At 30.7% G+C, this 15,338-nt stretch overlaps 1 protein-coding gene across 1 annotated transcript; it reads left to right on the forward strand.

Moving 5' to 3' along the window:
- The first annotated feature begins 5,343 nt into the window (after positions 1-5,343).
- On the forward strand, positions 5,344-14,964 carry LOC146999335 (uncharacterized). The gene has a single exon (XM_085822034.1). It carries the CDS (start codon positions 5,344-5,346, stop codon positions 6,457-6,459), a length of 1,116 nt encoding a protein of 371 aa, XP_085678160.1. The 3' UTR covers positions 6,460-14,964.
- The last annotated feature ends 374 nt before the right edge of the window (positions 14,965-15,338 follow it).

Raw genomic sequence — 15,338 nt, forward strand, 5'->3', positions numbered from 1 at the left:
TTAGAAAAATTGTCATTAGCATAACATGAGGAGTGTAAAATGGGAGGATCTTTATAATGTAATATAATGCAGTTGATAATCATCTGAAAAAGAGCCCATGAATGGTAAGACTGCTGAACACTGATAGTTAGGTTTATATCCTAACTATATATTTGGACACCTTTTGCTTAGTTTATCTTGTCTGATGATCTGTATAAAATGGTAAATGAAAAACAAAGTATTTGTACCCAATATTAAGTCTGATCTGCAAACAAGATTACTGTGGCTGCGGAAAGCGACATGCCAGTGAAATATATGTGTCGTGTAGATATTACACAAAATACATCAGCTAGAGTACTCTTATCAAGCAGTATGGGGACAGGTACCATATAACCAAGTATGTACATATCAAACATTTGTAATTATGTATTTTAAAGTTATAGGCTTCCAATACAATTAGAATTTATATTTCTGTAATACTTATGAGTCTTCTCTGAAACATACTTATTTTGCTTAAATCTACTTCCAAAGTACTTTATTTTGATACAACCCATGGTTTAGAAAAATTAATGTTTCTGACATTCAAGAGCAGATAAAAGTATGTCATACTTAACTGACAAAAACATATAAAATTAAAGTAAGGCAAAAATAGCAGCTTAACATAAAATCTTGTGTCAGTTTTAAGAAATAACTGACGTAGGTCCCTCTTCTTCAATAAAAATGAAAAAAGGTTTTTATTCCTGGCCTTTTGAAGAACACATATAACACTCAAAATTAATAAGAATTATATAAATTCTGCATCATTCTAAGCCTTCTTGATTTATTTTAATCTTGAAATTCATGACCTGACAAATTTTGTGACAACTATATATTTTTGAGAACCTGGGACCACAGGTGGATTTGTTCGAACAACATTCCAAGTTCTTCGATTACATGCTCGAAATGACTCTGCATGAAAAATTTAAAAATTAAATTCGTCAAAAGCTTTAGAAAGTGAAATCTAATGCACTCAGTAAATTTGTTTTTTCTGTGTGAGGAAATCAGCTTTTTCATTACCATCAGTTCTACAATGGAAATGAGCCTGCTTGGCAATTAGTCTGAGTTGAAAGTGTCTTGAAATTTCTAAAGATGTCTGCAAATATAGCTTTGATATATATACAAGTGAAATCTATTTAGCCTATTCTTAGTATCAGTAATATTAGGTATTTGCAACATTAAATGGGGTACAAAAAGTCCATTATGATATCTTCAGTGATGAAATGTACGAAGTTTGCACGCATCCTTTGCTCAATTTGTCCTTTGTTCTTTTTGTTTGCTTATTACTTATTCCAGGGAAAAACATCTTGCATGTTGTAACCGTACTTTAACATACGTTAAATTTTACATTAAAACATGAAATATAAATAAATTATTTTAGGATTTCCATCGAGATGGTTTTAACATGAAAACTGCATAATGGAATTCCTAATAGTGTAAAGGAAGGTATAGTTATTATGAAGACTATTAGTATTAATAGAGGTGAAGCTAAGCAGGCTTTAAGCTTAACGAAAAGTGTTTCCATAAGACCTTCTTTGACTCACATGAAGTTTTAGATTTAAAAACAATGCTAAATGGGGAAACCTTTAGCAGAATAGAAACTTTTTGAAAAATCTCTGCTAGTTCTTAAAACCTTACAAATGATCAACTGATGTGAGAAGAAAAGTGAGGGGCAACTTCTGGCACAAATTGTGCACATCATGAAATTTATTTGCTATTTTATGTAATTTCCATGATATTTCTTATTTAATTTTTTTTTCATGCACAGTTACTATTTGTTTTCCGTTTTTGTAAAAATTAAAACATTTAAAAATTAAACATAATTTGGTATTTTGAATTTTATAAAATAAAGTGTGTGCTCTTTGTTAATATTTTAATAGCTCATCACTAGATATTTTAATCAAAATTTTATCTAGGTTGATAAATTACAATTTAATATATATTGCTCAAAATATCAGATTATGTAGCATAATATGAATATTTTTTAATAAATTTTTAAACTCTGTAAATTTTCTTTTTTAATACTATATTTTAAAATATTTTTTGCGCATGGATCATATGGATAATCACAAAATATAACTTAAAGTTCAAAATTTCAAGTGTTTGTTTTCTATGTATAAGTAAGTTGTTTTTATCAATTTAACACTTCATCAGTCATTTCTTAACATATTCAATATAGCATTGGTCCCTAGGAACCAATCTTAAACCAAGCAAAATAGAATTGTTATTTAACATGTTAGATATTAGGAAGATATAACATTAATGTAAACCATTGTAAAACAATAAATGATTATTACTAATTATTGTAACTAAATGCACACTTATACTCAGATACCACCCATTTGTCTTAAAGCCGTTTTTTGACTCTTATACAACACTGGTATAATAAACTGAATGATGTTAATTTATTAAATCTGCTTGGAGAATAACAATTATAAACAGAGTCCTTTGTGTGCAGTTATTCTGCTACTAGGAACAATTATTCCAGATGGAAAAAAAAAAAAAAAAAAAAAAAAAAAAAAAAAATGAAGTTCCCCAATCAGTTTGAATATAAAGAATAAATTATGATATATCATGTAATGATAACTTCATCCAAAGATTCTGGAGCAGACTACAGTGAGAAACTTTCTATAAAATGGTCACAAAATTTTCACACTGAGAAAAATTATTACTATCTTCCATAATTAGTATTCATCATTAGACTTAGACTCTATAACTGACCGAGCTATTGCGAAGAGCAATGTTGCCGGTTCCAAAATTAAAGCCCAAGGGCGCTTGACATAAATAAATCCGGACGTGGCAGTTGAGTGGATAAGACTAAGAAGCACTAATAGTTTGAACACTGCTGGACAGGCTAGCTGCATGGGATATTTCTCTTGTGCCGCATAAACAGAAGTCATATTCTTTTAAACATATACTTCATGAAAGTCTTCTACCCTTAAGAAGATACTGTTTTCCTGCTTTGCAATAATGAATTAAATAAATTACTACCATTGATACAGAACTTTTTTTAAAAAAGAAAGAAAACACTTATACAATCTCTTACCAATTGAAATATTTTTATGCGTGCTCTAATATGTGTAATACAGAATTGTGAAAATTCACCACAATTCCACAATGAGAAATGATAGCAAATTATAGGAACATAGGCAGCAGATGTGTAGACTACAATATACAATTTGTTGCTCTTTACAAAATAAAAATTAGAGGCATCCAATGGTGATAGCTGTTGTTGGAATATTTTATTTGTATAGAAAAAGAAAATGCTTTGGATTTCAAGAAAACTTATACAGAATTTCTGCTAGGGATTAATACATGACATCTGAAATCATAAGCAAGTGGAATTAAAATTGCAGCTTCAAGACTGTGTGATTTCCTAAAATATAATTACAAACCTAATGAAGGTGATAAATTACTGCATATTATTCAGAAAAGTCTTGGCAATGAAAGAAAATAATGTACATAGTAACGCATACAGTGTAATATAAAGTGTAAAATACCCCACAGATTCATCATGAATAAAAATTACTTGATTGTGCTAATGTTCCAAGACTTTAAAAATTACATCTTTATTTTTACATAACACAATGAAATGAAACAGAATTATTTCGATGGAGAATAATGCATAAACAAGTTTCATGTTAATTTTTTCAATTATTTTTTTTCTTTTGGGAGTTACTGGGTTACCTGATTATTGGTCACTGGCTTACTTGGGTTATTTTATGAGTTATTCCACATCAGCATTTTAATATACAGATTCTCTGAATAATCATTGTATTTTCTATATTTCAGTAGGAGCTTTTGTTAATGTGATTTTTGCCTACGGAAAAATATACAAAAGAGAAATTTCTAAAAGTTTTAAAAGTAGTTTAAATAATAATAAAAAAAAGACACATTCTTAAAATATTTTTCTTTGTTGAATTTCACGATGTTTAGAGTACATGAAATAATATGAACCTAGATATCACCAAGCATTTTCAAATACACAAAGAGCCCAGAAATTTCACAGTAAGTAATTTTTATCAATTATTATTTTTACCCTTTATTTAAAAGTAAAGAAAAGTTATTGGGTATCGAGTTAGCAAATTGAGTGGAATAAAAAGTTGTATTTGTTTTCGAAATTGAGATTTACATACTTCACTTATCGCTTCTACAGTAAATTAAATATTAAATCATATCATGGCAACACAAAATAACCAAAACAAATGAACTACTTCTACCCAAGAAATACGAACAAGTTACCATAACATTAACAACTGCTTTCTTGTATACCAGTTTTGCACAAAAATTGCGTTTGGCGATCGGAAAATGACGCCAAAAGTTCCTGGCGCAACGGTTGTCTCTGATTGGTTGAATTTCTCCAGTTCCCGGCGGGTTTTAGCCGCCCGTGTTAAAAGGTATTGTAAAGCAAATGGTATGAGATGCGCACTTAAGAACGTAATAAAGAGTTTTGGAATATGTATTGTTGAAATGAAGAGTAAAAAAAAAAAAAAAATCTGATAAGTATAATTAAAAGAATTATTCCCTTTACATTTTATAATAACTCAGTTAAAAGTTTTAAATAATACTTAAAAAAAAAACTTATTTTATTCCCTTTCAGAAATGTTCAGAAGAAGTCAAATACTATTTAATACCTATTTAATAATTTAAAATGAACCGAATAGAGCATTAATTATAAATTGACTTACATTTTTCGATTTAAAAGAAGCCAAAAAATCATGTCATTTTTAAGAAAGTATTTTAGGAAGAAACTCTATAAATAGAAAAGAAATAATGCATAATTTTAATATTAATAATACAATAAACTTTGATCTTAATTTTTGTACCTTAACCGAATAAAATCGAATTACCTTTATTTTTTTTCTAATGTAATTAACGAAAACTTGTGAAAATATTTCATTCAAATTAAACCATTCTGAGAAAACTGACCTGTGAAAAGTATAGCATTTAATTCCGTTCAGAATGAAATGTTGTTTAAAAATATGTTGTTTTCACATACTTAGGACTCTGAAGTGTTGTAGAAAAAGAAAATATATACATTTATATGTATATTTGCGACGTAATTACAAAATATTTACACCCGAACGCGTCAAATCCCATAGAACTCAATGGTAAATGACCCAATGTTTTGGTCACCACGTAGAGATCGCCGGTGCTTCAGAGCAGGGTACGGAGAAACTTGTTTAGGGCGGCTCCATCTTACTTCTTACCTCCATGGAATCTATAGGGAGATCCTCTTTAGATTCGATTAGTATATTAAAGAACCTTGCTTTAGATTCTTTCGTCTATTATGTTTGTCTGCCAATAAGCTGAAAGATGTATTGAAGAATGCTAACAAAAATTATTATTTTGTTTTGTTTAGGTGGCTCAAGAAAACCGTTTTTGTTTGTCAAAATGAGTGCCGCGTCTTACGTGTGTTCTGTGTGTGGATACTCCTTTACCTCAAGGGGTAATTTTAAAACGCATATGCGTACCCATACGGGTGAGAAGCCGCACTTGTGCGACATTTGTCATAAGTCATTTTCTCATAAATGTGCATTAGAAGCACATAGGTATGTTCATACAGGTAACAAACCTTATGTATGTGATGTGTGTAATAAAACATTTGCAAAAAAATCTGCTTTAAAAGACCATACCTTTGTTCACAGTGGTGAGAAGCCATATGAATGTGAGTTGTGCAAAAAATCATTTACACAAATGTATAAATTAAAAATACATATGCGTGAGCACACAGGTGAAAGACCTTTTGTTTGTGAGATATGTAGTAAATCGTTTGCAAATAAGTATATTTTAAACTATCATATGAGCAGTCATACAGGCGAGAAACCACATCAGTGTACTATATGCAACAAATCGTTTGTACGGAAAAATAGCTTAACTTACCACATGTATACTCACAAAGAGAAGAAGCCGCATATGTGTAATTTATGTGACAAGTCGTTTGTGCGTAGATTTTATCTTAAAATTCATATGTATACCCATACAGGTGAGAAGCCTTTTGTATGTGACATGTGCAGCATCTCATTTGCAAATCCCAGATCCTTGAAGTCTCACTTGCGTAAGCACTTTGATGATGTATCATATGCATGTGACATATGCAACAGATCTTTTCCATCAAAAGATCTATTAAGAATGCATAAATATACCCATCCCATTTTAAAGCCTCATGAATGTAACATCTGTGGCAAATGCTTTGAAAAAAGCTGTATATTGCAGAAGCACATGTGCACTCATACAGGAGAGGATCCATATAAATGTGAAATATGTGATCAGTCATTTTCAAAAAAGCATAACCTGAAGATTCACATGCTTATTCATGTTGGCAAAACACCGTATCTGTGTAGTATATGTAACAATCTGTATGTATCAAAAGCACATTTAAACAAGCATATGCGCATTCATACGAATGAAAATCCTCATATTTCAGATTCGTTGCCTCTATAATTGACTTGTATTGTTAGTGATGTTAAATTTATTTCTCTTTTTATTTATTAATTTAAATAAAATATTTCCTTATTGTAAAAAATTATTTTAACAAAACGCATTACTATGTGTTTATGTGTAACCATTTTGACTAATCTTTGGAATATGGTAACAGGTAGTTTGGCGACATTTTGGTAAGGCGATAAAGGTTACTAGCTAGGACTTTAGCAGTGTACATGGATAAAGTCAAGAGTGTGCGCAATGCCATTTTTGTTCAATTCTGGGATGTTTTTTTAAGTGAAAATAGGTCGACGTGTACGTGGATACCGTGTATGTGCAATAATTAAAAACGCGGTAAGCAGTTTGCGATTCTGCACCTTCTCCCAATTTCGCACCTAATCTTCGTCATGATTAAGCACTTTTGTTCCATAAAAGTTCTGGCATAAGCGTAATTCGGCTAGCAGATTGTTGGAAAAAAATGTTGAGTAAAAAAAAAAAAAAATGCCTTTACTTTGTGAAAACAAAATGGCGTTCAAACAAAAACTAGCAGGTTGCTGTAGCAGGGTTGATCGCCAAAAAATCGCCGAGTTACCATAATCCAAAGATTAACCTTTATTTTTTAACGAATATTTTTTAACGAATAACCTTTATTTATCTGGACATATCACCTATAAAAATATAAAACTAAAATAATTGAATTTCATGTTCTGGCTGTGGGTTCATAACACATACAGAGTAAATCATACTTTTATTTTCATTAACTCAGATGAATGTATTCCATACTTTTAAAAATGAGTTATAGTTTTAATTTTCTGAAAAAAAGTATAATAAATTTATGAACTTTTAGTTCTGAAAGCAACTAATATTGAGATGTACATAAAATTAATTGTTTGTTTGTGTAACTCTTTTTTTTTTTTTTTTTTTTTTTTGTTTTGTTTTTGGCAGTGCATTTTATGACTTGTCATTAATAATCGAAATAGGAATTACCTGTTTGTTCTCAAAAGGAATATTTTTCAGAAAGGAAGTATTTGAATAACCATGTTATGAAATAAAAATATCACTAAGCCAAAATTGCAGGTATTCAGAACGCAAAGCATATGAAGCTTCTTGACACTTTCTTTTCTCTTCACTTTCTGACACTTTCTTGACACTTCTTTATTCGCCAAGCTCGCGCACCACTAATCGGCCATGATTTTAGCGGTGTATAGTTAAGTTGCATGATATTTATCATATGGAAGCCATGGTTTTAGCGGTGTACAGTCAAGTTATAAGATATTTAGCATATAGAAGTAAAATAAATAGGTTAATAATGACATTTAGCAGTGTATAGTTAACCCGGGAGGATAAGCGCTGTATTATGTAACACGAGAACGCGCGTCGCAATTAAATGACATACAAATGAAACATATTATTCCAATTCAGTAAAATAATGCATTCTGCATTTATTACAACATTTATTATATAAAATAGCTTAAAAATAATGTTAATTTTTAAATTAATAATAAATAAATCAAAAGTACTTACGTTTTCTTCAGATGGCTAGGAATCATTGATTTCTATGAGAAATTTGTGTTTTTTATTTTTGAATGCAATTATAATCCATATTATGCAGAACTATTACATGGAGAATGAGTTATATAATTAATTTTCAAATCAATTAGGCTCAAGAAGAGTTAGATATTTTGTAGTTTATGCATGAAGCTTCTATTTCACAGTGTTCTTGACATATATTTTTTTACTCTTCATACAGTTTTTGATTTTCTGGCTTTTTCCCTTGAGCTCATGTAACATCTCCGGTAACATAATTTTATTTTCTTTGTGTGCAAATCTTGAAGAGAATCTCCGTTGTGATTTCAAATGAGGATCTAAAAGTGCAATGGCCAAATCAGAAGTGCCTCCTATTCCTGAACTTCTCTATTGTAGTTTTAGTAGATAAAAGCAACATCATTGAATTTATGCCAGCAATATTTAATAGCGAAAAAAATTATGCCCATAGGCCATCGGTTTGATATTCTGGCCACAGAGTAAGTGCCACCCATTTCGTCGACTATATCAACTGCTCCTTCTGTCATGTTATAAAACATAATTACTTCAGATTTCTTCAAATCTCCCATGCTTTCATCAGTATGGTTATCATTGTGCATAGTTGACAAAAGGCTAACACATTTGTTCTTTTCAGCCATAAAGAAAGTAGCATTATATCTTCTTGAAACCCCAAGACGGTTGAATGCTGTTCTCTAATCTTATTCGACACAAATTCAAGTGGGATAATGATCTTATCCTTGCATATTGTTCCAACAATAGAAATTTTAGTTTTCTGTAAGAAATTGGCCAATTCATAACTGGTATATCAACTGTCTGTGGTAACGTTTCTTCCAGAATTGTATAATGGAGCTAGGATTTGCTTTTTCACAAGAACTGTTGACTTTCTCGTATGGCCCATCGGGCTGCTGACCTGAGTAAATTTCCATGTTGAAAGTATAGAAGATTCTAAAATCAACCATAATAAATATCTTTATACCATATCTTGCAGGTTTCTTAGGCATATACTGCCGAAAGGAGTATCATCCTCGAAAAGGTCTAGCTTTTCATTCAAAGTCATGCATTTCCCTACATGATATAATTTCTGAAAATTCTTGGCAAAATTTTTAAACAAATCTGTTATTGGAGCTAATTTATCACTCTTTCTTCTGCCATTCCGTGTTCCGACATCATCAAATCGTAAGGCACAAAGAATGAAAAGAAAACGCTGATAGTTCATTTGTTTTACGAAAAATATCCTATCCTGTTCCTTCAGTCACCCATAATTCTCAAACATTTACATGGGAGAATTTTTGCAATCCAGCTATGTATAAGAGTCCTAAAAAAGCAAGAAATTCTTCTTTCCCCATAGGTTTTGCTTCTCTTTTAAAATTTCCCGAAATACTTTTTACATAAATATTAGAGCATCTCACAATCATTTCAATCATTGTGTCATCAAATATTAGCTTCCATGCAGCTATAGGTGAAGCCACATCTTTAGATATATGTGCATTGTCAGGCAATATTTTTATGATATTATGAGAAGCCATGCATCTTTGAATTCGAAAGAATTCTTTCTTCCATTTTGTTGTTTTATCTTTTCCTACAAAATAGTCAGTTTGATCAAAAGGAATGTCTTCTGAAGAGTTGCAGTCTTTTACTGATTCAGACTGATGATCACTAAATATATCTTCATTATCTGAATCTTGTAAGAAAGTCCATCTCTGAAAAGATGTTTGGAAACTTATACGAAATGATGTTCCGCAAATTTACCTTAAAATGGACATAATTCAATGCACTAATGTATACAACATTAGTGCAATTTAGAATATCCAAAGTGACAATGGAAAAAGCAGTATTCTCATTTCCATTTATAAAATAACCAATGCTATTGACAAATTTATATGTACCCTAGGATAATTCCAGTTCCAGGATGTCATCAAACTATTTCTCCTTATAACAGATTTGGGAAAAACCAGCTGTTCCAGTATTTTAGACCTTGCATCAGGCCTGATGAAATTAAACATGACACCATTTTCTTCTGAATGATACGGCCATACATATGAAAAAGGCAGATGAAACACTTCTCAAAATGTTGTATCTGAAATGAGTCGTAAATGCTTTGCGTGAAACGTTCATGAATTGTTGTGAGATGTTGACAAACCTATTTGTATCCTAAGAAAGATCATTTTAAATCTCTCTTATAGTGAGAGTCTTTGGAGAGACTGCAGCTGATATTTTAGTTTTGACAAAGTGGTTAACATAGTCAATTGAGATTGTTATTATGCCAAGCAGTAATAGTTTTAGGGGGCATGACAGTGTGATGGCCCAAGATACTGAATACTGAAGATTGAAACTTGGGTCAAGCTACCAGTATTCAGCGATTGTATTGCTCAGCTGTTTGTGAACTTAAACAAAAGTATGAATATCTTGTTAATGAAACCCATGACGTAAGAAACTCGGGGAAAATTTATAAAGTTTTCAAGATTAAAACATGGTCGATTTTTGTTATGAACCCCATGGTTCTGACATGTTTTAAATATACTCTTGCCACATGGATAGAAGCTGAATGATCATTATCCTGCTTTAAACAGATATAACATGTCAATGTAGAATCTGAAGGAAAGTTTAGGTTATTTGAATATAGTAAAGAATAGCGGCTATCGACCTGAAGTAGGATGCTTTTTTGAACAACTTTCTAAGGGGAACTGACTTGTATTTGCATTACATATGTGGAAAACTAGAAAAATCAACCATGCTATGAAACCAGATCAAATTACCAGTACTCAATGGTCTTAACCAGCTGTAGGAAAAATCTGAAGAAAATAAATGCTTGCAATATCATGTAATCTGAAATTAACTATGTGTTGGACAGCAGGATTACTTTTTCAAGTGTCGAGGTAGAACATACTTTTTTTTTGGTTTCTTTATAAAGTTTGGCCATGGTATTTATTACATATATTCTCTGTCATTCATACAGAATACTAATATTTTTAGTAAAAAGTGTGTTTTTCATCAAATGCTTTGCTTGTCAATATTCTCAAAATTATGTTTAATAATTAGTGCTACTGTACATATAATAGATTAATGGGTTCTTTAATAAATAATACATTTAAAACATTCATTTTACACAAGCAATTTTTCAAACATGTTTTTTGAATTTACTTGCTGTTAGCTTAAAATATTTTATTTTGAAACAACTGCCTTTTTCATAATAAATTTGACGATGCCAAGAATCTTCAATAATATTCAAATCCTTTAAAGTAGCATTATAAATAAAACTAGAAGAAACATTGTACATCTTGTTTGTTATCTTTCAAGATTCATTCAAACTTTGATTAATTACTCAAAGCAGTGGTTTACTAACTTTGATGACCCTGGGAATACATAAAAGTGTTTTGTCATCTCAGAGAACCAATAATAATTTTTGTTTCATTCTAATCATCTATTGTATACATAGCAACACCTAGCATCCTCTGAAAAGTAATTGTTAAAATGCGTAAAAAATATATGAAATTTTTAAGCACTAAAACTGATTTAATTCTTATTATTTTAGGTAAAAATAACAGTAATAAAAATAAACTTAATTATTTAAAACGTATATTATTGTGGACCACGTTAATCATAATATTTTAGGAGCCCTACGGTTCTGTGCGTTTAAAGTATTTTAAAAATTACGTAAGCTACACAAACACAACCATACTATTCTAAACAGCCATTTTATCAATTATCATTCATCCCCGTCGATTTTCACCACCTCATTCGGTAGTGATGCACCGTTGGCCAGCGGCAAAACGGAGTTCCGAACAGACGAGGCAAGTGCTTGTAGAACCAGGTTGCTACCTCCGACAAACAAATTCGCCAGATTACCAGCTTTTAACTTTTATCGCCATTTTTGGCAATATTTGCATTTAACGAATCCTTTGCGGAAGTGCTTCCCAGTTCTATATCTCTGTTCTGTTGGACCTATTGTCAAAATTTAACTTGCGTTTTTCATGTCTGTTAGTATATATATTATATTTATATATAGCATTGTTCTAACATAGGTATTTTGACACAAAATTGGATTTTTTCTGAAATGATATATACAGTTTTTCCATATTTCAATTCTACAACTCAAATTATGCCTAGATTTTGTAATTTTTGGTGAGAAATTTAAAAATTGATCTTGGCGCATTTTTGCACCAAGAATAAATTACTTGGCAAACTTCTTAATTTATAGGAACCTAGTTTCCTTTTCTTTTTTCACTGTACACGAGAGGATAAAAGGTCATCGTTCATACTTCAAATAGTTTTAACAAAGTGTGTAAACCACATTTGGCATTTTTAATGCTTATGACAAATATGTCAAATTTCAAAATGAACCAATATATAAAATCACGTGCATCTAAAAATTTATATATATATATATATACAGTGGTGGCCAAAATTGTGGACACTTTTGGAAATTTTTATGTTTTTGACTTTGTATGCTTATAGAAAACATTACGTTTCTCAAAATGCAAACTTGTATATATTATTTTAAAGAGAATTTATTTTTGAATTCAATACAAAACACAAAATTCAATTATTTGCAACACAAAAAAAGTTAAACGATAATAGTTATCGATATACATTAGATAGTGATGATTGCAGTGAGTTATCAGTAGGGTACCCTTTATTTTTGATTACAGCTTCACATCGATGTTTCATTGAGCTGACAAGAGTTTTAAGCTCTTCTTTCGTTATTACATGATGCCAGGAAACAATTATAGCCTCAATTAGTTCCCTTTTATTTGATGGGCGCCTCAATTGGACAAGCGTTTTCAAGCGGTGCCACAAATTTTAGATAGGATTGAGGTCAGGACTGTTTCCTTCCCATGACAACAATTTAATGCTCTTTGCACGAAACCACTCTTTCGATATTTTGGCCATGTGACAAAGAGCAGAATCCTGCTGAAAAATAAATGAAGCATTGTTGGGAAAGAGATCTCTGATGGAAGGTAGAAGTTTTGGTTCTAGAATAGTGTCAATGTATTTTCTGGCATTCAGTGTCCCATCGATGACATGAAGGCGACCAATACCATCTGCTGACATGCATGACCAAATCATAACACTAACTGGGTTCTTCACTGTTGCTTGAATGCAGTCAGGATGTAGCTCTTCTCCTATTCTACATCTTACATATTTTTGCCCATCACTACCGAATAACGATATCTTAGTTTCATCACTCCATATAACTTGTGACCACCGATCATTTGTCCAATTAATGTGTTACTTTGCCCACTGTAGTCTTTTTCATTGCTTAAGGCTTTTTTCGTGGAATTCTACCTCTCAGTCCAACATGTGTTAATCTTCACCTGATTGTTCTTGAACTGACAGAAACACCAACATCATTCAGATCACTTCTGATGGCCGCTGATGACATTTTTCTATCTTGGAGACATAGTCTTTTTATTCTTCTGTCATCAATAGATGTGGTGCACCTTTTTCAGCCTTTTCCTTCTTTGTTTTTTATTGAATTTGTCTCCTGATAACGTAAACAAAAGTTTCGGACTCCAGATGTAGTCACTGAACCACCCACCTGTCTTGCAATTTCAGCATAGGAAAGACCATTTTCTCATAACACAATAATATTACATCTCTTTCTAGGTGTCCAATGTACTCTTTTATTTGATGTCATTGCTTCTTGTCTAAATATTAAAAATGTTTACAAAAATTCCTACTTGTAATTGCAGTGTATAATAAACAGGTCCTCCTTCTACAGAACAAAGCAAAATAATGAATTGTTTCAAGTGTAAACATGATGTCAGCTTCTACTGGCAGTTACTAACATTTGATTGGTTCTCAGAACAAGAACAATGATTGGCCAGGAAAGCTAGACATTACAAACCACTTCATAACTGTGTTTTTTATTTAAAGTACATATAACTTTTTTGTATTGCAAATAATTAAATTTGGTGTTTTGTATTGAATTCAGTAATAAATTCTCTTTAAAATGATATATACAAGTTTGCATTTTGCGAAACGCAACATTTTCTATACGCATACAAAGTTCAAAAACATAAAAATTTCCAAAAATGTCCACAATTTTGGCCACCACTGTATATATACCTAGAAATTTGGCCAAATGCCAAGAAGATCACAATGTGCGTGGTATTTTGTTTCGGGAGCTATAAATGGAAGATATGGTTGAATTATGAAAAATATTTATAGATGATGCCATGTAATTTTGACATTTTTCTAATTTAGTTCATAGTGAAAAGTTTAAAAAATAATAATGTGTTTTGCATTCTCAACATCTGAGAGGCGACATGTTACTCCATGCTTTCTAACTCGCGTAAGTTAATATGTATTTTATTAGGATTAGGAAATTTTGTTCTCTAAAATTGAAATATGAATGTAAATAGTTTTAATCAATATTTTTTTTTAATTTTGAGGAATTTTTAATGAATTTCATGGTTATTATTTTACTGCAACATTTTTAATGAGCTTTAATACATTCATGATAATTTTCTTCTTATTATATTTAAAATACGTATTCCTCTTCAGATTCACAATATTTGTTTAGGGTACCTAAGCAAAATTTTTCAAAACTGATACTGAAAATATTAAAAGCTTTATGGAAATCCATGCAAATTTACATAAAGGGCAATAATAAAGTTATATATGAGATTTATATCTGAATTCATGAACAATTAAAAAAAAAAAAAAAAAAAAAACTCTTGTATTTAGGATCAGGATACAAATGTTGAGTGGCTTTTGTTTACAAACAAAATATAAATAGTGACATTGTGGTATTGTATCTGATAAGTATGAGTTTTTTTTAGAAAAACTTTTTTGATGAAGTACTGATAACCTTGTAGGAAACAAATGGAATATTTTTACTCATAACATTCTCATTAAAATTTAATGCACCTATAGTTTATCTGAACATGTATGTCCCTTAAAATTTTTCTTAGTATTAAAAAAATAGTAACCTTAGTTTGGCCTAGATTAAAAAAAAAAAAAAAAAAAAAAAAAAAAGCCTATCAGTTGTTACTAAGAGACCTTTTTTTCAGGATCCGACACAGACCTTTCTTCTTCAGGAGCCAAAACATTTTGAGGTACTTTCTGATTTTGCACACCTCCACCAAAAAGCTTTAACTGATGAGGTAAAAAGTGCTGATGAGGCAATGCATGAGACACCTAACCTATATGTCACCTAAACATATTTATGTAGCGGCTCTTGCCATAATGTATTTATGTGGCTACTCAGATGTGTGTGCAGTACACATATGCTTGAATAAACATGGGTGCACTTTTGAAATTCGGTGGTAATTTTTTCTAATTAGATTTATTTATTTATTTTTATTTATTTATTTATTTATTTATTTATTTTTTGTTTTGTTTTTTGTTAC

Source organism: Stegodyphus dumicola, chromosome 1, assembly GCF_044657685.1.
Source record: "Stegodyphus dumicola isolate Sdum_Otavi_A_Nest chromosome 1, ASM4465768v1".
NCBI classification, from domain to species: domain Eukaryota; kingdom Metazoa; phylum Arthropoda; class Arachnida; order Araneae; family Eresidae; genus Stegodyphus; species Stegodyphus dumicola.